This window comes from Cydia strobilella, chromosome 11, assembly GCF_947568885.1.
Source record: "Cydia strobilella chromosome 11, ilCydStro3.1, whole genome shotgun sequence".
NCBI classification, from domain to species: Eukaryota; Metazoa; Arthropoda; class Insecta; order Lepidoptera; family Tortricidae; genus Cydia; species Cydia strobilella.
In genome coordinates this window covers 6,401,738-6,428,593 of record NC_086051.1, presented here as the reverse complement: position 1 = coordinate 6,428,593, position 26,856 = coordinate 6,401,738, and the positions used below count along the sequence as shown (strand labels likewise).

Genomic DNA, 26,856 nt, shown 5'->3' with positions numbered 1-26,856 from the left:
AATGGTGTATATACTAACTATAATAAGACATTTGTTTTTTAGTTTTTATTTTATTTCAGGTTGTTCTATTTCATAACTTTGCCGATAAACAGGAAATCCCACCTCACCCCGTAGTCCCTCGTAATTGGGGTGAGATGGGATTGATTGGGACAAAGGTGATTTTGGAAGATTGTTGGATCGTTTTTTTTTAATTATGAGTATTACTATAGCTCCATTTTAAATTGGAATACATTATTTTTGTAGCAGTAGCCTTAAAATCCTATCTCACCCCCCCTTCATCCCTTCTCTCCCACCAACCTCATCATAATCCAACCTCGCGAACCCTACTTACCCCATTTTATGGTACTGTAGACAATAAATGAATACTTATTTTATTTTATTACCGACTAAGGTATCATTGTGGTGATCTGGGAGATGCACATTACGGGTAATTAAAAGTCGATAACTGGGTGTCGAGGTTCAGTGTCGATGATTGGAGATTTATACCCTTTTTCCTTTTTTTGGATTTTCTTCTAGCCTGTGTATAGTTACATAATATAAATAATACATCCTAGATAAATCTTAAGAATATACCTCACCATACTCAGTCGTTACTTTTGGCTTAATGATGGTAAAACCTCAATCAAAAGGTACCACATTGTCGCTTGCCATAAGGATGCTCTGACAGGTTATTCGTATAAAGATACAATATAATTTCGTCCTTATGGTAAGCGACAATGTGATACCTTTTGATTGAAAACGTCACAAATAACTCCTAATTTTATAGAGAACCCAACTATCTCCTAAAAGTGTCGATCATTGGTGTCACTACGCTAAGTAGGTAATAAAAATATTGTCTTGGCTTTGGGTTGCCTCAAAATCTTTGCATCTTGACGTGTTTCTGTGTCATCGTGTGACAGTAAAAGTTAAAATAAGAAACAGCTCTCCGCCATTCAACTTTCTTCATGCATTTCTGCCACTTTCGTTTCGGGTTAATCATCGTATAGTATACAACGTTTTCCGTTATTTGACCGAAATAAGTTAATTTTGTTGGTGCTGGTAATTTATGTACTTTGTTTTTTGTGTCCAAATACTTGTGTTACATCATTTTATTTTCTAACTAGTTCTACTGCTACTTTTAGGTGGAATAGACGGTTGCTTAAGTATAGAAAAACAACAGAGGCGCAGATGTCGGCATGAGGCACACAGAAGGCTATTGATTCAATGTTTTTTTACACACAATTCAAGAGAAGTAGCTAACAGATTTCCTAATGAGCTTTATTTATCAAATGATGTCACAAGTTAGGCAGTACCTACACTACTTCAGTTAGAATTCCCAAGGCCTCACTCTAGTGTGTGTGCTTGGCCGTATTTAGCGCACGGTCTCGTTGCTACAGAGCTTGTTTGCGCGAAAGTGCGCAATGTTCTAGAAAGATCCGATCGGTAGTGGAAGTGGAGTCATTTGAACAGGCTCGTTTCCTATTGAAAAAATCGGCCAAGTGCGAGTCGGACTCGCGCACCGAGGGTTCCGTACTTTTTAGTATTTGTTGTTATAGCGGCAACAGAAGCGGTTCATGAGATACAGCCTGGTGACAGACAGACGGACAGACGGCCAGACGGACAGACGGACAGCGGAGTCTTAATAATAGGGTCCCGTTTTTACCCTTTGGGTACGGAACCCTAAAAATTAAATTGTTTTACAGCCATGAGACTTAAACGAACAAACTGAAATAAAGGTTTAACATGTTTTTTCAATGAAGAAGGTGAATTCATTGTGACGTTATAGTTGCGTTTAATATAACAACTTCATAGTCACAATTATTTTGATGTTTGAGCAGTAGAAAAGTAGATGCCGATTCGAGCTTACAAAATGGCATAAATTTGACATCATCTCGACATTAGTCGCCCGTGTACTTATATCCGAGCGAGATGCGTTGTTGCGAGTTAAAACATATCAGTATCAGACAGACAGTTAATTCACAGTTCGAATGTAGCTCCTTAGTAATTAGCATGTTGCAGACTCGTAGTCAAGAAAATAAATTAGCTATTCACGCGTATGACGCAAACTGAACAATTTACATGCATCCTTTCTTACAAGTATGTACATATATAAAGAAGTACAGGGTGGCCAAATAACAGGTATACACTTTAGTTTTGTAATTTTGTTCTATAAAATATAAAAAAATATTAAGTTTTCCTTGTTATATATAGTATTTAGGGCCGGCAATTAAACATGGATAATAAAGTCAGACAAATGTCCACCTCTAGCAGCATGGCAGACCCCTTTTCATCGTGTTTTTTTTTCATCACATTTTCACACATTTTCTACGTTATCTCAGTGACTGTCTCGAATATTTTGTCGTAATTGCTGACACGATGAGGAACTGCTTTATCTGTTACGACTTACGATTCCATACTTCTCAAATTTATTCACTAAACGAGCTATTGTTAGCCGCGATGGTAAATGACTTTTACCAACCATTGGCCGCAATTTTCTTAGTTTCCGCAATACATGATTGGGTTGAGTAAAACATTTTAATAATTAAAAAACGTTGTTCTGCCGTAAAACGCTCCATAATAAATTTGCCGTATCTATACAAAGTAATTTTCATGCAACAACTGTCATATTTACCGAAAACAAAATGGCAGCTAAAAAAAAGTTGTATACCTCCAAGTTGGCCAGCCTGTATAACGAATAATCATTAGAATTGAATTTGTAACTTGGTCACGGGTATGACGCCAACGGAATATGTAAATATACGAATTAGTATGCATTCTTTTTTGGTACCAAAATCCGATTGTGAATTCAGTTTTTTATTGGTTTAAAGGTGAATGGATCTAGACTAGACATTTTAAGGTCGAGAGCAGTTATTAAAAAAAAACTGTTGAATTATTTCACAATCACAAATGTTAAGCGACCTTAGATTATCGAGCCTAAAAATGTAAAAGTAAATGCCTATAACCAGAGGTCCCGCCATGTTTTAAGTAGTAGTAGTAGTAGTAAGTAGTAAGCTCTTTATTTGCGTTAAATGCGGTTAACAAAACGTCTTAAACGATATAAATTTAAAAAAATCACGCATTTAGCTGAATTGCACCATGCAAAATAAAGTCTCTCACAACATGCAACATGTACACAAGTTATATAGAATTAACATATCTAAGAGTTGAGAGCAAAACAAACAGAATTTAATCAGTAAAAACCAGATTGTATAAAAGATACGAAATTTTAGGATTTTTAATAGTAAATTACCCCCTTTAAATTAGGGGATAGAAGATTGTCATAAGCAACTTACAAAAATATGTGAAATCCCACCAAAAACATTTCATGTAAAATGTTGCCAAGACGAAACCATAAGGCTCGCACTGTCAAAAAGTTATCAGATCTTTTGTAGAGCCAAGCTTCTAACTCTACAGGCCCTAACTTCACAAACTCTATACCTTAGTTAAAATATGTGCCATTTTCAAGCTAACGGGTACTTATTGTCGGTTGTCAATAAGGAGCTATTTCCATATAGCTTCATTTCGAAATCAACCTTATCGACAAGCGACAATGTGGTACTTTTTGGTTTATTTACCGCCACTGTAATCAGTTTGACATATACTCACAAATAAAAACACTTTGAACTTTGAACTTTGAAAACGTCACATATGTGGCTTGGCCGTTTGGTTACATACAAAATAATTTATAGTGAATACATTTTTCACCTTACGCCATGTGACAGTAGCGAGTGGCATGCGCTCTTCTACAAATGGCCACGGGCTTACCAACAATGGGCACGCGCACACAGAAAAGGAACAAAGGCTTTTGTTTAACAGATTAGGGTCTTTGGCGAAACAATCATTTGAGAAGATGCAGACTATAAACGTTTACAAATCTCTTAATTCTTTAAGTTCTGGTCCTCTCATAAATTCATTCTTTGTTCAAACTTTTGAGGAAACAGTTGACTACCGGAGTACAAAATCGATTTTTTTGATTTGTTTGTTTGTTTATGATAGGTACTACAGATGGCATTTCATGTTTTTGTCATTTATCTAAGTAAGTAGGTACCAATTGTATTCAAATATCTCAATCTTTGTTTCAGTTTACAATGGACTTGGAATTTCGGAACTTGAAATACACAGTATGCAGTCGCTTATCAAAAGGTAAGACAGATGATAATCTTTATTCAACGTTTACGTTTAAAATTTTAGTCATATATTATTGCACTGCACCTCTTCTGCACTTATATTATAAAAGTACCAAGAACGTAGAACACTTGAAGGGTACACGGAAAGAACATGTCTAGTCACTTAAGTAACATTTTGAGTAATCGCAATTTTAAAATTTGGAACCATGTCAAAATGTATGGTAATTATGTGACCAGGTCTTCTTTAACTAAAAAAAAAGTTGTGTTACACATATTATATTATACAGTGGTAGCAAAAAATATAACTAATAGTTCATTAAGAGCTCTACATTTTGAGATGAAAATCTCATTTTCCGATAAAAGTGACTAGACATGTTCTTTCCGTGTACCCTTCACTTATCCCACGACTTTTTGGTGGAGGTCGGCCAAACACATTTATTATTAATTTATTACAAATGAAAACAAGCGCCTTAACCTATGCTAATAAGCTCGAAATTTGCCACACTGCCCCACAAGTTATAAAAAAACCGGACAAGTGCGAGTCGGACTCGCCCACCGAGGGTTCCGTACTTTAGTATTAGTTGTTATAGCGGCAACAGAAATACGAGTACATCATCTGTGAAAATTTCAATTGTTCAAAATTTTAATTTCACGGTTCATGAGATACAGCCTGGTGACAGACAGACAGACGGACAGAAGGACGGTGGAGTCTTAGTAAATTTGTATGCCTGTCGGAGAAACATATTACGTCCCATTTTTACCCTTTGGGTACAAAATACGGAACCCTAAAAATGACCTCCATCACCTATAAAATAAGCGTTAGCTAAGGTCGTGAATGTTTTCCGTTGCTCCGGTAAGTGGTAAAAACTTGTTGACATGTGTATATGTACGTATCTTATACCTTTAAACGAGCAATTCTTGTATATTCTATGTATCTATCTATCTATATATATTTATATATTTCGGGAATCTCGGAAACGGCTCTAACGATTTCGATGAAATTTGCTATATGGGGGTTTTCGGGGGCGAAAAATCGATCTAGCTAGGTCTTATATCTGGGAAAACGCGCATTTTTTCAGTTCTTTTATCTTTTCCGAGCAAAGCTCGGTCTCCCAGATATTTACTATTTTACTAGCTGTTGCCCGCGACTTCGTACGCGTGGATTTGTATGTTGGTGGTTATATATTCTACATGAGCATAATATAGAACACTATGCAGCAAAATATATCAGTAGGGACGGTTAATCATTTGTTAATAATTATACAACGCATGAAATTTGTCATTCACAAACTACGAAGTTTCAAGACCCTAACTGAAAAAAATTGTTCCCGATATAATCCCTCTCGCTCTCGACCCTCTTAGAAGATTTACAAGTCCACTATTTAAAAAAATATTCGCTCCTGAAACTATTAATACAAACTTTTTAAAAACGGTGTAAGTAATCAATTTTCGTCTATTTTAATATTACCAAGTTTCAAGTTCCTAGCTTAAAAGAAAATTTGTACCACATATAAACTTACATCCCCTTTTTAACCCCTTTAGGGGTTGAATTTTTAAGAACGTTGAAATAACTTTTTTGGAATCTTATACAATGCCTTTCTAAGAAGTTTCAAAGCATTTGTAATAGATTCACTTTGAACCCCTTTTTAACCCTTTTAGGGGATGAATATTTAAAAACTTTTACTTTTCTTGTATTCTAATAATATATGCCTTTATACAAAGGTTCAATTCCCGCAGTCAAAAAAATATTTGATCTCCATATAAACTTTCAACCCCATTTTTAACACCTTGGGGGATGAATTTTCAATAATGCTGAAATATTTTTTTTTCTCTTTTAATTATATATATCAGCGCAGTGTAGTGTTTCGGATCGCATCCGAAACACTACACTGCGCTCCAGAACAGGCATAGCTGACGTAGGGGAGAAGACCGCTAGGCTGAAGTGGGACTGGGCAGGTCACGTCTGCCGCATGCATCCGGATAGGTGGGCTAGTATAGCCACCAAGTGGATGCCGCAAAAGAAGCGCGGACGTGGCAGGCCCAGGCGGAGATGGCGGGACGACTTAGACACCTTCACTAATAACTGGCCGGAAACAGCTCAACAACGGGAGTCATGGAAATCTAAGGGAGAGGCCTTTGCCCAGCAGTGGGATACTACAGGTTATTAAAAAAAAAAAAATTATATATATATTTCTATGAAGTTTCAAGTACCTAGCTTAAAATAAAATTAGGACCACGACAAAATATCAACCCCTTTTAACCACTTTAGGGGATGAATTTTTAAACACGCTGAAATCACTTTTCTTGTATTCTAATAACATCTTATGCAAAGATTCAAGTCGCGCACTTAAAAAAAATGTTTGACCTCTTTCTACCACTTTTTCACCATGAATTTTCAAAAACGCTGAAATTACTTTTCCAGTATTTTAATAATATGCCTTTATACAAAGTTTCAAGTCCCGCACTCAAAAAAATTTATGATCTCCATACAAACTTTCAACCCCTTTTTCGCCACCCCTTCCCCCCTTCTTAGTGGATACTAACGTCATAAAAGGTATCTATTGTGAAAAATTCAGCTCTCTAGGTCCAACGGTTTGGACTGGGCGTTGATTTAAGTGAGTCAGTCAGTCAGTTAGGACTTTTACGTTTATATATATATATATATAGATAACCCAATGTTAACGGAATGGTGGCCGCTTTCGAATGAAAGAAGCCCCTGGCGTCCATCGGCTCGTTGGGTGGACGACATCCGGAAGGTTGCGGGTCACTTCTGGATGAGATTAGCTCAGGACCGGGACAAGTGGCGTACTGGAAGAGAGGCCTATGCTCAGCAGTGGGCGATAAAGGGCTGATATGATGATATAGATAACCCAAAGATCATGCGATTTTAGGCTTAAGCATGTACCTACAATTTTTTTTATTACATTTTATTTTTTCATAAAAACAAAATATTAATATTAAATTTTATTTTTAATGAAATTACTTATAAATAACTATTAGTTTAGCATCCCTGCATAGAAATATGTATGCAGGGGTGCAAAGCTAATGACTTTGCTGGCTGTACCTATGTAGGTACCAGTAGCAAAGCGCCTTTAATACTGATCCCTACCGGTCTTTCTATTTATAACACAATATTTTTCTTGATTATACTTTTAATTATTGAAATCTAGCTGTTTTTTAATAGATTTTTAATGTTTATGTACCATTACATTATGTATATATTAATAAATTTTAGAAATCCGACACCAATCTATCTTACGTTAAATATTTCGTGATTCAATCCAGCCAGTCAAATCCAGCGAAATCGAAAAAGCTGATAAGCCATAATATTTGACTAAGTTGTTAGATTTTTGAAGAGCTGAATAGCAAAATAAATATTAGATGCTCCCAGATATTCTAAGAAGATTCATTCACATTTCTCTATAATCTGTATTGATATCTGTAACAGCGTCCTAGGGAAATGTCGGCCGTTGCGAATGTTATCATGACTTCCGATTGCTAAGCTTACCCACTGCGGGAGTAGGTCGATTTGTGTAACATTGTCCCATATAATATATCCTCGTAAGGCCCAATGTGCATTACAATGTACATTTATGTTTCAATCTAATTTGAACCTTTCAAAAACTAGACAAAGTACCTAGTACTTATGTTTCATTGTTTTGTAAAACAAACGAAAGTCATCCTAATAAGGTTCAAATAATAAATTGGGAAACTGTGTATGGTGGGACTTACGCGGATATTACTTTTTTTTTTTTAATACTATTTATAATTTATATTTAAGAGCGAGGAAGACAGAACGTTTTCGGTCTTTTAAAAAGTTTATGCGTCATCTTAATTATTAATGTTGTTGAATAACATTCCTGATTAGTCTTCTATAAAACAATACACAAATCGTTAACAGCAATTGCTTATTAATGGACACGTAATGTCAAATATAATTTACAATTGTACGCACGGACAAATTAGTGTAAATTTCGTAATATAACACTAACCTACCAACAAACCTTATCGGCGCCCACAATATTTAGTATCGATTAATAAGTGATTATTTTGCCTCTAATAATAAAATATCACTTTAGGTAAACCACCAGTGGAAAATCGTTTTATTACTTAAATATTCATTTCCGTTTAGATAACTTTTGATGACGAAGCGTATTTGATGCGTACGATGCGGTAGTATAATGGACGCTAGTAATCTGTTGTATGAATTATACAAAATACAAAAAAAATACAAAATACAAAAATCTTTATTTATTTAAAATACAAATTGCCATGATTTAGGTGATGGAGCCGCCCGGTAAGCAAAAAATTGCCTGTGTCGGGAGGCACCGCTCTTCCCTAGGTTAAAGCAAACTATGTGTACAAATAAAAATTTAAAATCTAAAGATTAATTTCTAAAACTAAAACAACAAAAATGACCATTTAACTTACACTAAATTTCTATTCGAAGAAGCTATAGTATAGATAAATTAACGATATATACAATATGAAGCTAAATAAAATTACCGTTTAACTGGCAGCCTTAGCTTCATATACAGAGTGATTATTAAGTCTGACCGTACTCTGAGGGGTGAATAAATATGTAAGTCCAACTTTTACAACCCTGAAAACGCAAATAATAAATATTACATAAATTACTCAGCACATTAAGCAAATTAAATTCACATACACAACAACAACATCAAATACACATTCATATTGTTACCGCACTCTCCTAATCTATCAACGACGCTAATACCACAGGCACCACAGCTCTATTGCGCTTTCATATAGGTAGGTACGTTTAATACTATCGGTAAAGGGATACATGGCATTTGCGCCTTCCCATAAACACCTTGACTTCCTTACGAGTAGCAAAGATAAGTCAATTGTAAAGACAGTCCGTACCTATACAAAATTGCGCTTATTAACATTATTGACAGAAATCACTTTATAGCAAGGTCGAAGCGCTCTCTGATTTTTAAAAATATTGTTCCGCGAATCAGAATCAAAATCAGAATTAGAAATCATTTATTACCTATAAGTGTTTACATCTTTCGGTTCCCGCAGGATTGTGTCAGCTAACTTGTGTCTAGAAAAAAACTGTGTAAGCTGAAGGTGTTGTGTCACAAGTGATGAGTTGAAGATGTTAGTGTTAGTGCCTATTTGTGTTTCATATGTTACACTTTTACATTTTATTTTATTCTAAGAGGACGAGGAGCCGCCGCCCCGCGAGGCCAACGTTTCATGTCTTTATTAATAGTATACTCTATTTCACCGATTGTTCCGCGAATGAGAATGAAAAATTCAGAAAAATTTTTGGCCATTAATCGAAAATAATTTATCCACGCAGAATAACGCAGCGTGCTACGTAGGCGGACAACACGCGAACGCGAAGCGAAGCGATGCGTCGCGGGATAAATCAATCCTTATAAAAGGTTGAAGTATTCACAATTGCCTAATCGTATTAGCGACGCATTACCCATTGATTATTCGTATTCGAATCGAGATTTAGCCGAAAAATGCCTATCTCTGTACTTACAAAACTATATGTTTCTGAGGCCTCTTTGTGTCTCGTTGGGATTCGAACTTGCGTGCAGATTGACAAACTTTATCAATCACCTGTCCTTCGTAATTTGCTAATAAACAGGTCTCACAAGAAGTGTAGCGTACGTTCCGGTGAAGGAAAATGAGAAAGGCAGGTTTTCGACACTAGTTGATTGCGGATTGCGACCAAAGTCAAAGTTAATAAGTAGTTCCAGCGTTGCTGTTTGTGCAATATCCTTTTTTTTATTGGTCGGATGATGCCGAAATACCATACGTTCATACATTGTAGGAATCTTAAACCATGACAACAACAGTAATTATTTTACACTTGGGTACACCCAACTATAATTGAAACAGGCTTGTTTTTTCGTAGCATGTCTGTCTGTCTGTCTGTCTGTCCGTCCGTATGTCACAGCTACTTTTTTCCGAAACTATAATAACTATACTGTTGAAACTTGGTAAGTAGATGTATTCTGTGAACCGCATTAAGATTTTCACACAAAAGTAGAAAAAAAACAATAAATTTTGGGGGTTCCCCATACTTAGAACTGAAACTTACGATAGGTGTGGGGTATCTATGGATAGGTCTTCAAAAATGTCAGAAGTCATAAATCGTACACCGCAATTTACCTTTCACTCACGTTTCACATAAAAAATACATTGTGTAAATTGTGTAATGTACGGAACCCTCGGTGCGCGAGTCCGACACGCACTTGGCCGGTTTTATTACGTTAATTACTCTTAATTATTCCGATAATTCTGTGTATGATTGTAGTCTTGCACCTCGCATGCGTAATGATACATTTACAGTCGAGCACATTATTATTATAATAATCAGTTAAAAAAAAGTAGTACCTAAGACAAAAGATTTATAACATCAGCAACCATTCGAATGATCAGCATGGAATATCATGTGAGACGCGACTTCGAGACTCAGAATGGAATATAAGTAAAACAAATAAAACAATAACAAAACGAAATTAAATAATAATATACCGAGGATATTAGATAATAAATGGATATATACTCGTAATCAACAAAACTGTAAATAAAGATAAAGGGCAATTCAGCTGTTTAGGTATAAGTGTACCTACACCTACACAACTCTTTTCGGGGTACCTAGTTAATATATGTCTAAATACTGCGTACAAGTTTTTTGATACCTACCTACATTTAAAAAGCATATTAATAGATTTTTCGTAAAACTAGTGTTTTCGGTTAAATTTCATTCCAACCACATCCATCATTAATCAGTGGCCTAATAAGGCACTGGTCCTGTCTGCATTTATGTTTGTGTACCTAAGATAGTTATTTGAGTATATTTTTAAGTTAACCGTAGATATGTTTTTAATTGTTAAGATGTGCTAACAAAATACGGACCATGTTGTCTGAAATAAATGCTTTTTTTTTAAATTACGTATTAACTTATGCAACTGTTTAATCTTAATAAGGAAATTGGATATATTTGCGCATGTTTGCTCCTATCTTAAAAATTAATCACGTTATTGACATATAGCAGCTGGTAATGACTAATGAACTGCACCAGTGAACTGATTAGTAAGTTGTAAAATTAATTTACGTAAGTTAAGTCAGCGGTTGTCGGAAATAAAGGCTTAAATTATATTACAGCACCGATAAAATTGGTTTATATAAAATAATTTTAGTCTAGACTCAAGTCGTAGAAAAGCTGTACGCCAGATAAAATTCCAATGCATAAATATACAGGGCTGGTCCATCGCTTGCCAAATTAAAACGGCATAGGGATATTTGCTATCTTTTCCGGCCTCCAAAAAATCTTGTGCCCAAGATTTTTCTCTTGTAATATTTCGTTGGTGATTTTTTACTATCGAGCGAAAGTCAGAAAATCAGGTTTCGATTCGATGAAGTTACTAGAGAGACTCAAGATTGCTAATTAATTTTTTCCCAACCGTATTGTTATTTAGATTTCAAAAACTTCGCTGGCTGAACCTACTGCACCTTAATACCTACCGATCCGCAGCCCAGGCTTTATCAGATGGAAACAAATGTAAATCAGACTTTGTGCCACACAAACCAATGACGGTATCTGCTACTGGCTTCGTCATCCTTATCCACAATTTATGCACATATACATATGTATATTGTTAGAAAAAGCTTGAAGGCAATAAATATCATGATATAGAGGATCTACAATACTCGTTGTGACTGACAGTGACCCACTTAGACGTGTAAGTCAAAGGCACTAGTTGAACTTGCTATACCAATCCTAAGGCTGAACGGTTATCTGCATATTATGCATTAATAGTTACGTCAGCCGATACAGGATGCTTTTTACAGGCGGAAATTAAAAACGACAATTTTTAGAAGGATCTGTATTTCTTACTAATACGTGATATTGCAAGCTTTTGTGATATTGGGCGCTTGTTGGTCTAATGGCAAAGAGAGGCAATGTCATCATTTATAATGACACTCCCTCACTTGGTTATATTTAAGTTGGTGTATATATATAGTAAGCTTAGACGGACACTGTTCAGTCCAGTTCAATCACTCAAAACGGCTCAACGGATTTGACACAGATAACCTGAATTATAATTATGACGAAATTTATTTTCTGTTTATACATTGCAATGGCACTGTAGTTGCACTATTGCCACACTATAATATTTCCAGTAAAGTATTTGCCGATTAGACGATTTCAATTTAAGTTCACTTCAGCTTACTTCAGCTTTATTTCTCAATATTTCAGGTTTATTTCTTGTTATTATCCTTTGGAGAAACTTCTATTTAACTCTAGGTACTTTAATATTGTCTCTATATAGTTACTCATGAAATAAAACTATGAAAACGGATTATATCGCGTATATTGAATTTATAATACATCCCGACGTTTCGAACCCTTTACAGCATTCGTGGTCAACGGGTGCCTGAGGAAAAACTACAAAGTGCAAAAATACCCACATACAAAAAATAATAACCCTTGTGTAACTAACCTTATGAACCGATTTTGCATGTACAACCAGCCTTAAAGTTTATAGTCTATGATGGTTCATAATTTTTTGTTGACCACGAGCGCTGTGAAGGGTTCGAAACGTCGGGATCTATTATAAATTCAATATACGCGATATAATCAGATTTCATACTTTTATTTCTAGGTACTTTGTTATATAAAGTATATAGATACCAGGAAAAGGGAAATATGGCGGTCGAAGGAAATCGTGGTTGCGTAACAACCGAGAATGGACCGGGATTAAAAGGGTGGCCGACTCTTTCGCCTCGCCAAGGACAAACAAAAATATGCGGAGTTGACTGCTAACCTTCATTAGTTGGAGAGGCACCTGAAGATGAAGAAGATAGATATCTACATAATTATTATTCTTATGTGACAAACGAATGCCATAGATTAATATGCAAATGATTTAATTTACAGGCATGTAAACAATAAACATACCTGTATATTTATTCAATATTTATAAAAATTATGGGATTCATTGAAGATCCAAAAAGCTTTTATATTTTAATGCTTGTACTACATGTTGTTTTTAACTTTAAAAGTTAAAACAAGAAACTCTTTTGTTTCTTGTTTTATTTAGTGTATCGGAAGATTTCTTCTACCTACTCACGATATAAGGAATGGCATACCGTATGTCTTGGTTTACGAAGACTGTTTAATATATAATCCTCATTTAACATATAATTTATAAGACACCTTAAAGGATGACTCACGTTAGACCGGGCCGTGACCGGGCCGGAGCTTCCGGCGCTTACTTTTCTATGACATGACAGGTGATCACGTGATGCTTTCCATAGAAAACGAAGCGCCGGAAGCTCCGGCCCGGTCACGGCCCGGTCTAACGTGAGTCATCCTTTATAGGTAAAACTAATGCCGATTGAAAAAATACTTGAATGTTGTAGCAAAATATAAAGAACAAATCGAATTATTTTATTAAATACTACTCTAATCCTCATTTTATTATTATGTTAAGGTCCAATTTCGTTTAATTCATTCGAGAGCGAGACGTCGTGAGACGAAATTAAGTGTTTTAACCTTTTATAATTGTAAAATAGCAAAAGTGAGCACATATGACTACTTAGTTATTTAAATGGCAATATTGAACAGGTAATGTTTATTACATTGTAGGACAAATATGGTTTAATGAAGTGCTTTATGAAACACGTTCTCTAAAAGTAATTAATTGTATTCATAATGTGCAATTGACTACCTTAAGATAATGTGCAATGCAATGGACGACCGCAGGAGCGCAAAAGTTACCGTATAAAATGTAATAAATAATACCAATTATGCCGATGGCTGATTGAATATAAAGAGTAAGAGTTGCATTAAATATAAGAAAAATCCGTTTTTAAATCACCTCATAGCTACTCTTAATCCTATGGATAACCGAGTCAACTCATTTCACAAATGGAGTGCTTATGTCACGAAACTGCTCTGAAACTGTGACTACTGTTCGATTTCTTGCATTCACAGCAGCAGCACACCCGATTTACCAATATACAGATAAATGATTCCAGTGACACCTTTAGTACGACGACGAGCGATGCGAGGAGATCATTCGTAAAGAGTGGAATTACTGTCGCAACAGTCTCGCCAAACGTACCCACTTATCGTCATGTTAAAGCCTTCTCGCCGACATAATGTAGCGATTTTAATTGGCCGTTCGTTTAAGTCAATGTACTTTTAATCTTTGTTATCTGCGGCGATCAATTTGCAGTTAATATTGTCAGTGGGAGTAGTTAAGTATAGGCAGAACAACGAGAATGACCGGAGTCGGTGGACAAGGAAAGTTTTGGGGGTTATATAATATTAGCGACCCGCCCCGGCTTCGCACGGATGCAATGCTGATGTATTATACATACAAACCTTCCTCTTGAATCACTATCTATTAAAAAAAAACACATCAAAATCCGTTGCGTGGTTTTAAAGATCCAAGCATACATAGGGATAGACATCCATCCAGACAGCAGGAAGCGACTTTTTTTAAATACTATGACGTAGTGTTGGTCGTCCGGGCTACGGTCTGGAGACACCTTAGAGGTACGAGTATATTGTGAACATAAGCGAGTAAAAGATAACAGCAGTTTTCCGTTCCGCCTTAAAAAGTAGATCTGACAAGAATGCCGATGGCGAAATACGGAGGAGTCACATGTATCAAGACGGGAAACTTTATGGCTGTAATAGTTGAATGAGATGGATTGTCAGTACTGCAACAGAACCGTGCCTGCATGATTCACTAGTTACAAACGATTTGTACACAGTACAGGCATGACGCTTAACGCATTCTGTGGCAAATGCATTTGTCGGCCTGCGGTCACCTTCGTTGCGTTATTCAGTTTTAACTGTTCCGGCATACAAATGAAGTTTGGCTCATGGTTTTCTTAGAACAAGTATTACGTTCGACCAGGCGGCCGATTTTTGAATTTCGACCGCTCGATTTCGTAAATTCCGTTCAAGAATATATCCACTACTAGGCATTTAAATTCTACTAATAGAAATGAAAACGAGTGGTGAATACCACTATATTCCCAATTTATATCGCTCGTGTTTCAAAAATTTGCGTTTCGCTGTTTTTCACCGATTTTCGAGTGGCGAAAGCGAGCGGTCGAAATTCAAAAATCGCCCCTCAGATTTGGTACCTCTATTGACGTAAGATGGTAATCTATGCACTACTTGATTCTTGACAATGTAAGAAAAATTAGTCTGTGGATTTTCCTATCGTATAGGAAAATGCAAATCAGAAAACGATAAGCAAATAAATAAGTCACAAGTGGTTCTATTACCGACCGATCTGATACTCGTTGTAATTGCTATTATATCATCATCTTATTAGCCAAAGGGAGTTTCCTGCTTTTTTTAAATAGGCATCCCCAAATAATGGTATTACAACCTTCAAATCTCTTTTTTTAATAACATGTTAATGTCCACTCTGTCCTTTTTAATCTTTACTTTATTAATTTATTTAGTGAATAAATAAAACCCCGTCTACCCGTTTTAACCTTGAATGCTGGAATAGGTGGATCTCAATCGTTCGATATATTCCCATTTAATATCACGGTGACCGAAAGTAATATGAAATAATATTCTCGAGACACCACAAACATTTGCAAGGAAAACATTATTAACTATGCCGTAATATAAACCGCAGTTAAACTACACTAAAATCGAGCAATGAAATTCCGTAACTCATCTATAATTTGCCTAGTTTCCCTAGTCATTTGCCCACGCGCATCGCTTATAGAGGAATTAGAGGTGTAAAATTAATGGTTGTGGTTACGAAAATAGCTGGCATGTGGATAATTGTATAATTACTAGATATTATACATGGTTAATAATACTTGTTAATGTGAATATACTACGTCAAATGGGACAGTTGTGCATTTTATTACAATTAATTTCCATTTCTAATTGAATATAGCCAGTGACTTTTTTATCTTGTCGATTTCCTGTTTGCATCCTAAAGGAGCAGTTCAAGCTGGACCAAGAAAGTGGCACAGTAGTAGTACCTACTTGACCTTTCCCTCCATTCCATACCATACCAAGCTGAAACAATACATAAGCTAGTACCATAACGTCCATGTCAATAACAAATACACTATACAGTTGTTACTCACCAAAAAAATAACATTGCTGATAAAATGCAAAATGCGACACATTAATATTGATAATGTTACAACGTCCGGTCAACATAATACATATTTGCCCTATTTCAATTCAACGGAATACTTATGACCTAACCACCCAAAGCAAATATATAATGAATCCTTTGTGAATTCTATTATTGCACTATCGTAAAGCCTACTACCTAATGGGTCTTTAAGTATCTTCGTATGTAGTTCCTTGGTAGTTACTAATGCTTAAACGAACAACACATTTACTACTTTTTAGTAAATAGTAATGTGCAATATAGAAGGCCATGTTCATGATCAAGTGAACTAAGTCAAGTGCAGCGCAGCAGGTCATATAACGGGTCCGGGCTTCTCAAGTCGTTATGTACTGGTATATCCGACTTTATTATGAAGTGGCTATCTAACTGCGCACACTGTGAGCTGTGTACAAGTACCGTAAAACTGCTGGCTTTAAAAGCCAGATGTTTTTACACCGGACTTGTTGATAGATTTAATCATATTTGTAATGCTCATATGACCGTTTCTTTGATAGATTATTAGGGACGTTTAACGGTAAATCGATAACCAGTTACTTTAATTCTATCACGCTGTAATTTTGTCAGAGCTAACTCTGCACCGTGTTTTGTTGTGAGTTAGCTTTGACGGACTCTCTCATCATTTAACGTTTTTTTTTGGATGCTTGTACGTATTTAACCTCAGCTAGGTACTTACTTTTTTATTTATTTGATTATAACTTCTGGTAAAATAGGACTTATTTAACGGTTATTTAGATTTCTTTTTCACCGAGGCAACGAAGTTTTTGTAGGCATGTGTCTTTAGGTACTTATATCGTTTTAAGAAATTTGTAAAATATCTATAGACCCAAAAAAATATAATAAAGTTCGGATAAGCACGTAACGTAGTATTTACGTACGAATAAAACAAATACATTACGCTTTGATGAAATATGAAACCAAAACTCCTGGTTTCTTTAAAGACATCGTGATCATGGTCATCCCTTTCAATTTATATTTGATTTATAGTTTTCCATGAGGATACATGCACTTGCACAAGACTGTAAATCTTACAGAGCGTATCGAAGACATAATTAGCGGCATAAAAGCTATTGGTAAGAGATAGTTAAGTTATAATCATAACTCATAGGTACATTACCCCAGGGTAGGTAAGTGTAGGTAACCAATCTGCAAGTTATTTTCATCGGTTGTATATCGCTGGCGAGCGTCAGATTCCATTGAACCAGTATATGTGTGGCTCCAAGATCGGGTGGAACATAATCATCCTCCGGTCCTGTAGGTAATCTAAGGATAGGCAGTTTTATTGAATACATAATTAAAGTACGCTACTCATACACGGTCTACAGTCTTGGCCAAAAGTGTCCCGCAATTTTTCTATGAACGCTGATGACCTACGCTTTTTCTCGGAAACACTCAGGCACAAGAACCGTAACTACAACGCAGAATCATCTAACGGAACGATTACATCAGACAAATATGACTCAAGATACCCAAAAGATCCCATTAGTTGACTGTATAGCTAGACTAGTATTATTCTCTTGGTGGGTTTAGTGGACAAATGTATCCAATTTCTGGAGGATGTTACTGGATCTATTGGTATTCTGAAACGGCTTTGAATTGAATTGCCTGGATGACCTAATTAGATACATTCGTTTGATATGGGTGATCCACTCAGGTGGATATTACGGGGGTCCCTTTGTTTGACATAATTATTGAAAGTCTTAATGTAATGATTGTCTAGTCATAATTCTGAAACCGTTAACTTTTCAAGATTTTACTCAGGTTATCCTATAGATAGGTTAGGTTAGGTTTGTTTTATGGCAATCCTGAAAAGTTACGCGTTTTTGAGAAAAACCAAATTATGACTAACGAAAATGTGGACAAACAATACATTATGACTTAAAACTATATGGAAAACAATAGAGTTCCGGATATTACGATGTTAAGAGATATCGCTGAGTCGATCGTTCGCCTGCACTTTAACCTTTTGGAATACAGTTCCACCGCCTGACTCATGGTATTATATTGTATTAACGCGGGATAAAGGAGTGCCTACTTTTTATCGACATTTTCGAACTTTAAGCCACTTTCCTCCATCCGGGTTGACTGAACTAACTACTATAGGTTAATTTCTCTCCTTGAAACTTACACCATTATTTCCCTTGCGTAAATGTAGTGCCAATTATACCTATTTCGTACATGATGCTCTTTCTGGCAGTTTAATTGCAGTGGCAGATGCCGAGTTAAAAATAATTACACACGTAAAGTGCAACATTTGCATTTGGTATGCTTTTGTTGTTCGGTTTTGAAACAGTGCGTTAAATGAATATTTAGTCAAAAAAAGGTGTCCAGGTTCTTAAAATGTTAACAGAAGTGGGACCTTAACCGCTTTTCGAGTTATGGTGTGAGAAATTCAGGTCATAAAACTTGGTGCTATTTTACGGATATTGCTATGCTGACAACACTGCGACGTAAATAGTACGACACTAAAGGTTATGATACTTGAATCCTTTTGTTCCGGCTTTTTACCACAGCTTACTAAAAGGGAGCCCGGTGTCGGCTCAGCAACCTAATCCTATAAATTAGCACAGGCACTAGTAACTGCCATTTCACCTTCTACCCAAAGGTTAAAACCAACTTGTTTTTATGTCTCAGATACTACAGTGACAGTTCGATTAAAAATACACGCCCATACCAATTGTCGTATTAGTACAATACTAGATAGGTTCTAATTTACTCCAATCTGCCCAGTCCAACAGTTATTTTAGCACAAACCTGGATAGGTAAGTAGGTAATCGAACTGTAATTTTAGTATCGGGGACATAAAAACAGTGAATAGGTTGGTTTTATTGGGATTGTTCGATGAAGTAAATAATTACAATCACATACATTATTTACATATATTATTATTTGCACAGTTTAGTTCTGTAATCTAAAATCATTATGCAAAAAAACTAAATGTAGAGCAAAATCCTACCCGATTTCTAAATCCTGTGGACTGCAGGAACACAGTCTGTGCTATTAATCACTGTAATCAATCTGTCACACCGAGTTTCATTTGTTGCAATGCATTCCATACATACAATATTCACTCGAGCATGACATAACTAGATCCAAATTTAAATTACTTTATTGGCGCAAAAACTAGAGCGCCGTAGCCATTTCGGTAATTGTATAGTCGTTCTTTTGTATGAATGTCCATAAATGATGACATTGATGACTGGCGACTTTGATGAACGGGTAATTAGTTAGTAAACATATGTGTGTCAAGTAAGACAGTTTGACTTAAATTTATGCGCTGTTGTTTTACTGTCTTGACATAATGCCCAACCTTGCTAACGTTTTTAGCGGAACTAAGCGAGCTGAAAGCATACCTATGCATGGCATGATCATTTTAAGGTTGCAAATTAACAACAAGCTAACCTGGCCTTGTTGATTGAATACTTTTTCTAGGCGCATCATGAGAGATTAGTTAAGATCTAAAATTTAAATAGTCTCCAACATATATGCTGATCTTTGTTACTGTCTTGTACTTATTAGACTTGTGGTTCAGATGATAAAAGCGTAGACAACTGTGGTTGGTTATTTACCTAATATCCTTCCTAAACCACAACCATAAAATCCGTGAAAAAATACCTACTAAAGGGTCTAAAGGCTTTTTTAAGTAAATAGGTGTAGGTAGGAACAAAGTGTAAAGTTAGAAATCACTTTCAGTTTCTGATTGACCTGTGCATTGAAATGAGTGACAAATTATTTTTCACCACACCAGCTGGTTAAGGCTCTCTTGATTGTTCAAAAACTGATAAGAAAATTGCATTTTATCCACACGTGAGACAAAGTAATCAAATGAGTTGTTTTCTTATGTTTGCTGGTAAAATTGAAATTGAAATTATGATTTTGAATGATAAATATTTAATAACATTCATTTTGAATCGATTTGCTTTGATTTTGTTTGATATTTTACAATTAGTATTTTACTTGTGTTGGTGTGGTGAAATTTTTTGTGTTTGCCACCGCAAAATTTGTTTAACCCTCGCATCGCTCAAGATTCGATTTTTCGAACCACTTCCGCTTGCTAGGGTATCAATATTAGCACGAGAGGTTAAACAATATAACAACGTTGCCCCCTTGTAAAACAAACAGCTATTAATCCTTTCCTATACGATATAATGTATCGTTGAATTCTTAACGAAGAAAATAAAGTGACCATGAGGAAGTTTTCGTTTTAATTAATCATGGCAAGTCATGGCGAGTGACAATGTGAATTATGTACGGAATATCAATTGTCGCTATTACTACCTACTTAGCTGGTCAATGAAGGATCGAACATAGTTTCCACTCGCAAATTGAGGTGAACTTCGTGGCATGTTTGTGTGTAAACTAATTATGTTGATTATTTAGGAACGTACTTAGATAGCGATACGACGCGACAAGTTCCATGTCATACAAAAATCTATATTTATTATAACTATTAAATGTTATTTGTTACAGAAAAACGGCGGGATGTGGTCAAAGGGGTGCACGGCAGGTTCCGTTCCGGACACCTGGTGGCCATCATGGGGCCATCGGGCGCCGGGAAGAGCTCTCTCCTCAACGCCATCTCTGGATATCGGTAAGGCTCTTCGAACATTCAAGAAAAGAGCGTACTCGCATATTAAGGCTGGTAACGCACTTATAACCCATGTGGTGTCGCAAAAGTCCATGGGCGACGGTAATCGCTCAGGCAAATAGGCAGTAACTTATCCAAGGACAAAATATATAAGTATTTTTATTTTTTTCTATCAACGAAGTAAAATCTTAGAAATATAATAAAAGTAAGTTTCGCATAAATATAGAAACTGGATATAAAAAATATATAAATATCTCAAAAATGCTGCAAAAGCTTCTTTTCACCGGTGTCACACATTTGTTTACATTTATTCCGTAAGAATAAAAATCAGACTATAGACCGTATTGTTAAACATAACTATATTATCCTGTCTGTCTGTCTGTGTAGTCTATACTTTAATATGCAAAAATGTAGTGCTTTCACATTTTCTTTTACTTATTTGAAAGTAGTTAAGAAATGTGTAACGCATCGCATGTAACCGCATAGTTAGCATACCTTTCTACATCTTTAACGTCAATAGGTACTTGGATTTTAGAAGCTGAATTGAACTATAGCTTCATCAGAATGCAACCGGGGAAACGTTATTAGTTTCATCCCAATGTTTGGTTTGGCAACTATACGGTACCTATGAGCTTCGATTAGATTTGTTTTCACAAAATATCAGCCACAATATCATTTTAATTATGCAGATCTGTCGGGGTAACAGGCGAGCTCCTAGTCAATGGACAAATTCGAAACGAGCACCAGTTCCAACGTTCCTCGTGCTACATCACACAAGAAGATCTACTACAGGTATTACAATAATAAAAGCCTACTGGACAGCTGAAATAATTATTATCAATGACATAAGGATTTTCAAATTGTGATGCATGTGCTAGAACTGCACCAATGGATTCTATCATTCCCGTTCTTATAATAACGATAAAATTCATTCAGGCGTGGAAAGTGAGTGCATCTTTGCGTTTGTCAATATACGATTATTCCGTTTATACGCACCAAGGTATTATTAATTAGAAGAGGAATTCGTTCTCATCGTCTGTGTATGTAATTTTTATATTGACTAATACAATCATGTTTCTGCAAGGCAATATTGAATAGTCTGATGGATCATTAAGCCTATTCCTATCTAAATATCAGATAAGGTTAAGTAGGGTCAATCTTTGGCCAGTTTCTAAAAAAACATGTGTAAGATTTGACATTTATTTACAGCCTCTGCTGACAGTACGAGAGGCCATGGACGTAGCAGCGAAACTGAAGCTGCCTAGAGGAGCGCAGGCGCACGCTACGGAGATACTACAAGAGCTGGGACTGCTGGAGCATCAGCATACGAAGACAGATTTGCTTTCGGGAGGCCAGAAGAAGAGGTGAGCTATTCCAAAGTATAATTATCCAAGTAGATCTTGTTAACGTAAATTTCTCATATTAAATGTAACCGTTTTTGATTGGAATGCACCATTATTTAACGTTATACAAGAAATTTAAAAAAATTAACAAAGATGACACTAAGGACGCTTGAATGTTCAGGTTTTTTAGTCTTTAAGAAGGTATGATTTATGTAAGTAGCATCATCAACTCCCTTGCTCAACCATTTTGTTCAAACAGCTTCCTCCTCCTCCTTGCGTCGTATTCCTCAGTATTGAGGGTCGTGACCTCCCTTTTGTATCACTTTCTCTCTTACGATCTTTCTCCATCTGCTTCTGTTCAAACAGCTTACGCTATTATTATAAATATCACATTTTGTGCTGTTGTAACTGATCTTTCTAGAGGTCACGCTACAAAGTTTACAAAAATACTTAAATCGTACACAGTGGACAATCAATGTAGTTGAATTAACATGTAGGTACCTAGGTATAATTTGCAATCTTAATTAAATACTATTGAACTTGTGGCTTTGTGAGCTGTAGACGTCCAAAGTCCAAACCCCCATAGTTCCGTCATTTTGAAAAAAATCCAAAAACTGAACCTTACTACTCGTAAATTTGCGGAAACTTGCCCCTTTTGCAATACAATATGTTTTGTTTATTGTGGTCTTTAGCGATAAGACCGCCTGTTGTTTACCTCTGCTTGTGTTTCTGTTTTCTTTTGTATTGTTTTCTTTTATTGAAGTGTGTAATAAACAGTATTTTGTAATAATATAAATAACTCCACGGCCGACTTCGGCCACGGCGACTGCTGTCGACTCCGTTGCTGTCGCTGGTGTGCTCGCAAGTGGCTGATGTAGCCGATCTTGTTACTAAAAGTTCGCGAACATTGCGGGCATGTGAGCACACCATCAACATAGTTATAGGGTATTGCCGCGGGTGGTCTGGCTTTTATTCTATCGCGCTTGGCATCAAGCTCTAAGCGCCGCTGAGACTCAAAATCGGTTATCTTGGCATTTATTGCAGCCCGCCATTCCGTACGCACGGCTGCCTGCTGCTCCCATCGCGAGGGCTCTACGCCACAATTTTTCATGTGACACTTAAGCACATCTTTGTATCTGATGAATTGGCCGCCCTGTTTCCGCTTGCCCTCCTCAAGCTCAGAATAAAAGATGTGCTTAGCCACACGCTGGTCGTTCATCCGCGAAACGTGACCACACCACCTAAGTTGACGTCGCATGAGGTATACCTCGATACCACTCACATTTGGTCTACGCAGCACTTCTGTATTCCGAACACGATCAGACCATCGGATCTTCAGTATCTTACGTAGGCATCTGAGGTGGAATCGATCCAGCACACGAATATGGCGGCGATAAACGGTCCACGTTTCAGCAGAGTAAAGAAGGTTAGGCAGTACACTGTACGGAGATCTTAGAATCATTTATTCATCAATTTTGCATTACAGGTAATGAATACAGGTGTTATAAACAATTTGTTCTCTGTAATATGTCTTGCGACGTACAATGGTTTTGGTTACCTAGCGCATGCAATATTATTAGAAATGTCACTTTATTTAAAATAAAAATAATCAAATTAGTGGCCAATTTCAAGTCGTGTGAGCTGAGGACCTTGTGATCTAGTCTACCGAAAGCTGCAGCCGCAGCCCCGATTCTGCTGTTAACTTCAGCATCAAGATCGCACTTAGAAGTTATCGTGCTCCCCAGGTAGCGGAATTTGTCAACCTGCTTCAGCTGGTCCTCGCCGAGTCTAACGACCAGTGTCTGTTGACTGAGCACGTCCAGCGATATGACTTCAGTCTTCTTCACACTGATCTTGAGCCCAAATCTGCGGCAAGACTCGTCGAAACTGGACATGAGCTGCTGCATGCCCTCCGGGGACTCAGTCACAAAGCACAAGTCGTCTGCATACATAATTTCTGTGATCACTGCGTATGAGACCTTTGTGCGTGCTTTAAATCTGGCCAGGTTAAAAATGTTGCCGTCAGTGCGATAGCGGACGCGAACACCTTCGGAGCATGTCGATAAGACTTCTCGGACTACGACCGAAAAATACAAAGCGAACAGAGTGGGTGCTAGGACGCAACCTTGCTTCACCCCGCACGTAACGGGGAAGAAGTCCGATTGTTCATCGTCGATAGCCACGCAGCACTCCATATCGTCATGCAGGAGTCTAACTAGTCTTACAAACTTCTCCGTACATCCAAGCTTGCCCAGAACTACCCAGAGGGCTTCACGAGGCACGCTGTCAAATGTTTTCTCAAGGTCAACAAAACAGAGAAACAGTTGTCGACCTTGCTCTCTGCTTTTCTCTATTTTGTATTGTATGTTTAATGGGGTCCACCGTTTACCTATACTAAATTATACAAATATTTTCGTCTTACTAGCGTTGTCCCCACGTTATACCGGTTTTTATGAAAATTTGAGGCGCTTCTTTTAGGACGACGCCGAGTACTTATACCTACGAGTTTTATTAAGGGCACTAGTGTAGACCTTCTAATAGGAATTTGAAAGGAATATATATAGTAGTATAGTAACTTTAATTACGACATGAAATGTAGTCAATGCGACGAGCTATCACTATGGGTCCTTGAGCCGATGAAGTTGCACATTTCACATTAGCATTTCTTTGCCAATCAGATAATATACCTCAATACTTGCTGCCACTTCTTAGGTAAGGTTAGGAACCTAATTATATAATTTATGATTGAAATCTAGGACTTAAGACGTGATCAAATCATGATATAAGAACAAACAAATTGGAAGCCATATTTTTTGTATATTATATAATATATTTTTTAATTCGGTTTAAGAATCCTTTAATTATGTTAGGTATCAACAAGGTTAACTAGTTTAGTAAAATGGCATCTGTCGTGCTCTAAAAATAATATGCAAAGATCAATTAAAACAAATTGAGCAAAAAAATATCTGGTACGGACGCAAGTAACTAAAATTAACGAAACATAAATACTTGTATAAAAAAAATATTAACGACACTGTGTGGACGTGAAAAACAAGACAAACAGATAGCGTAATGCACTTATCGTCAGGTGACAACGAAAACTCACTAATTACTAAAAATAATTAAACAAAAATCAACCTTATTTTAGTAATGGTTCACTATGACTATGAACTTGTGGTGGTAATTAGTGAGTTTTGGTTGCCACCTGACTATATTCTCGGCGTATTATTATTATTATTGCCAGACTGAAATGCTCTTATTCAATTGCTTTATTTATACCACTGTATCTTTTGTGACTCTTTTGTGAAAACTGCAATGTCGCCGGCAACCAGGTAAATTTTGCTGTTCGAAACATGAGTTACCTACTTATAAGGATAAGGTATATCGAAGTCTATTTTTTCTTTTATAAAACAGCAGCCTTAGGAATTTACCATCTGTCGCTAATAAGATTTACTTAAATGTCGCGCCTTTGTTGACGTTCTTCCGGAGAAATTTGAGAACTGCTTGCGAACTATTACGTTATATGTAGCTACCTCGACGTCTAATATATGTTTTGACTTGTGTACCTTATGTCATTGCAGTTAGGTTGAGACACGTGTACATATATTTGACACCGGTTGTATGTGTAAATCAGAAAGCTTAACGGCTGTTGACCCATTGGCCGATGTTGGTGAAGGTTGGTGCCAACTGCCGTCGCTGTTTCAGGGGCGTTGACCCTAACAGCCGTTTGGATGCATTGCCAACGTTTGGACAAATGCATGGAACTAACTACTGCAATGCATCAACCGAGATATCTTGCCACGAGATACTTATCACATTAGTGACACACAGTCTACAATAAAATAGAAAACTTTATTGTTCTTTTTATTTCAGGATACCGAAAAGCCTTGTCTTGCTAAAGATATATATTTATATACGTGTATATGTATTTACATTTACGTGCAGAGCTTCCGTTCTGAATCTAAAAAGAGTGGGAACCAGCGTAGCTATCAGAACGGAGCCCGCATACAAAATAAGTATGCGTAGTTACAGTTACATGTTGTGCGTAAGTGAAGTAAATGTCCCAGTGCTGGACATTATATATATATATGCGACGTTTTCAATCAAAAGGTACCACATTGTCGCTTACCATAAGGACGAAAATTGCTTGTAACTTTATACGAAAAACCTGTCAAAGCGTCCTTATGGCAAGCGACAATGTGGTACCTTTTGCTTGAAAACGACACATATATTCGGCCTAAATCGCAAACCTCAATCTGACCAAATTTTACAGGAGGCACAAAAAACTTCATTACCAAAAATTTTGCATGAAGACTTGCTTAGTATTTTTTTTAGATAATGTTAAGTTTAATTTAGCCATCAGATTGTTACAACCTATTTTTTATAAATCACCTGAACCTGGAAAATTTGGAGTTACGAGTTTTTCTTGAAAATTTCTAGAAAGCTAATCGGGAGTTAAGAGTTTTGCTATAAAAATCCGTAAAAATAGAGGATAATCTTTCGATCTCAACAAGGTAATTGTGGATTAGAAAAATAAATAACTTGCAAATAAAAAATATTTATTAAACTTAAAAACAGAAAAGCCTCTGAATTGCAGTGAGTTGGTAATAAATTCGTTCTTCAACCATTCTAGGGCA

At 36.4% G+C, this 26,856-nt stretch overlaps 1 protein-coding gene across 1 annotated transcript in view; it reads left to right on the top strand.

Moving 5' to 3' along the window:
- Positions 1-26,856, top strand: part of LOC134745466 (ATP-binding cassette subfamily G member 4) — a 70,395-nt gene that overhangs the window by 24,325 nt on the left and 19,214 nt on the right. Inside the window, exons 2-5 of the mRNA XM_063679510.1 lie at positions 4,062-4,122; positions 20,759-20,879; positions 21,566-21,668; positions 22,086-22,240. Of these exons, the coding sequence (XP_063535580.1) occupies positions 4,068-4,122; positions 20,759-20,879; positions 21,566-21,668; positions 22,086-22,240 (434 nt within the window). The 5' untranslated portion in view covers positions 4,062-4,067. The remainder of the gene's footprint in view (positions 1-4,061; positions 4,123-20,758; positions 20,880-21,565; positions 21,669-22,085; positions 22,241-26,856) is intronic.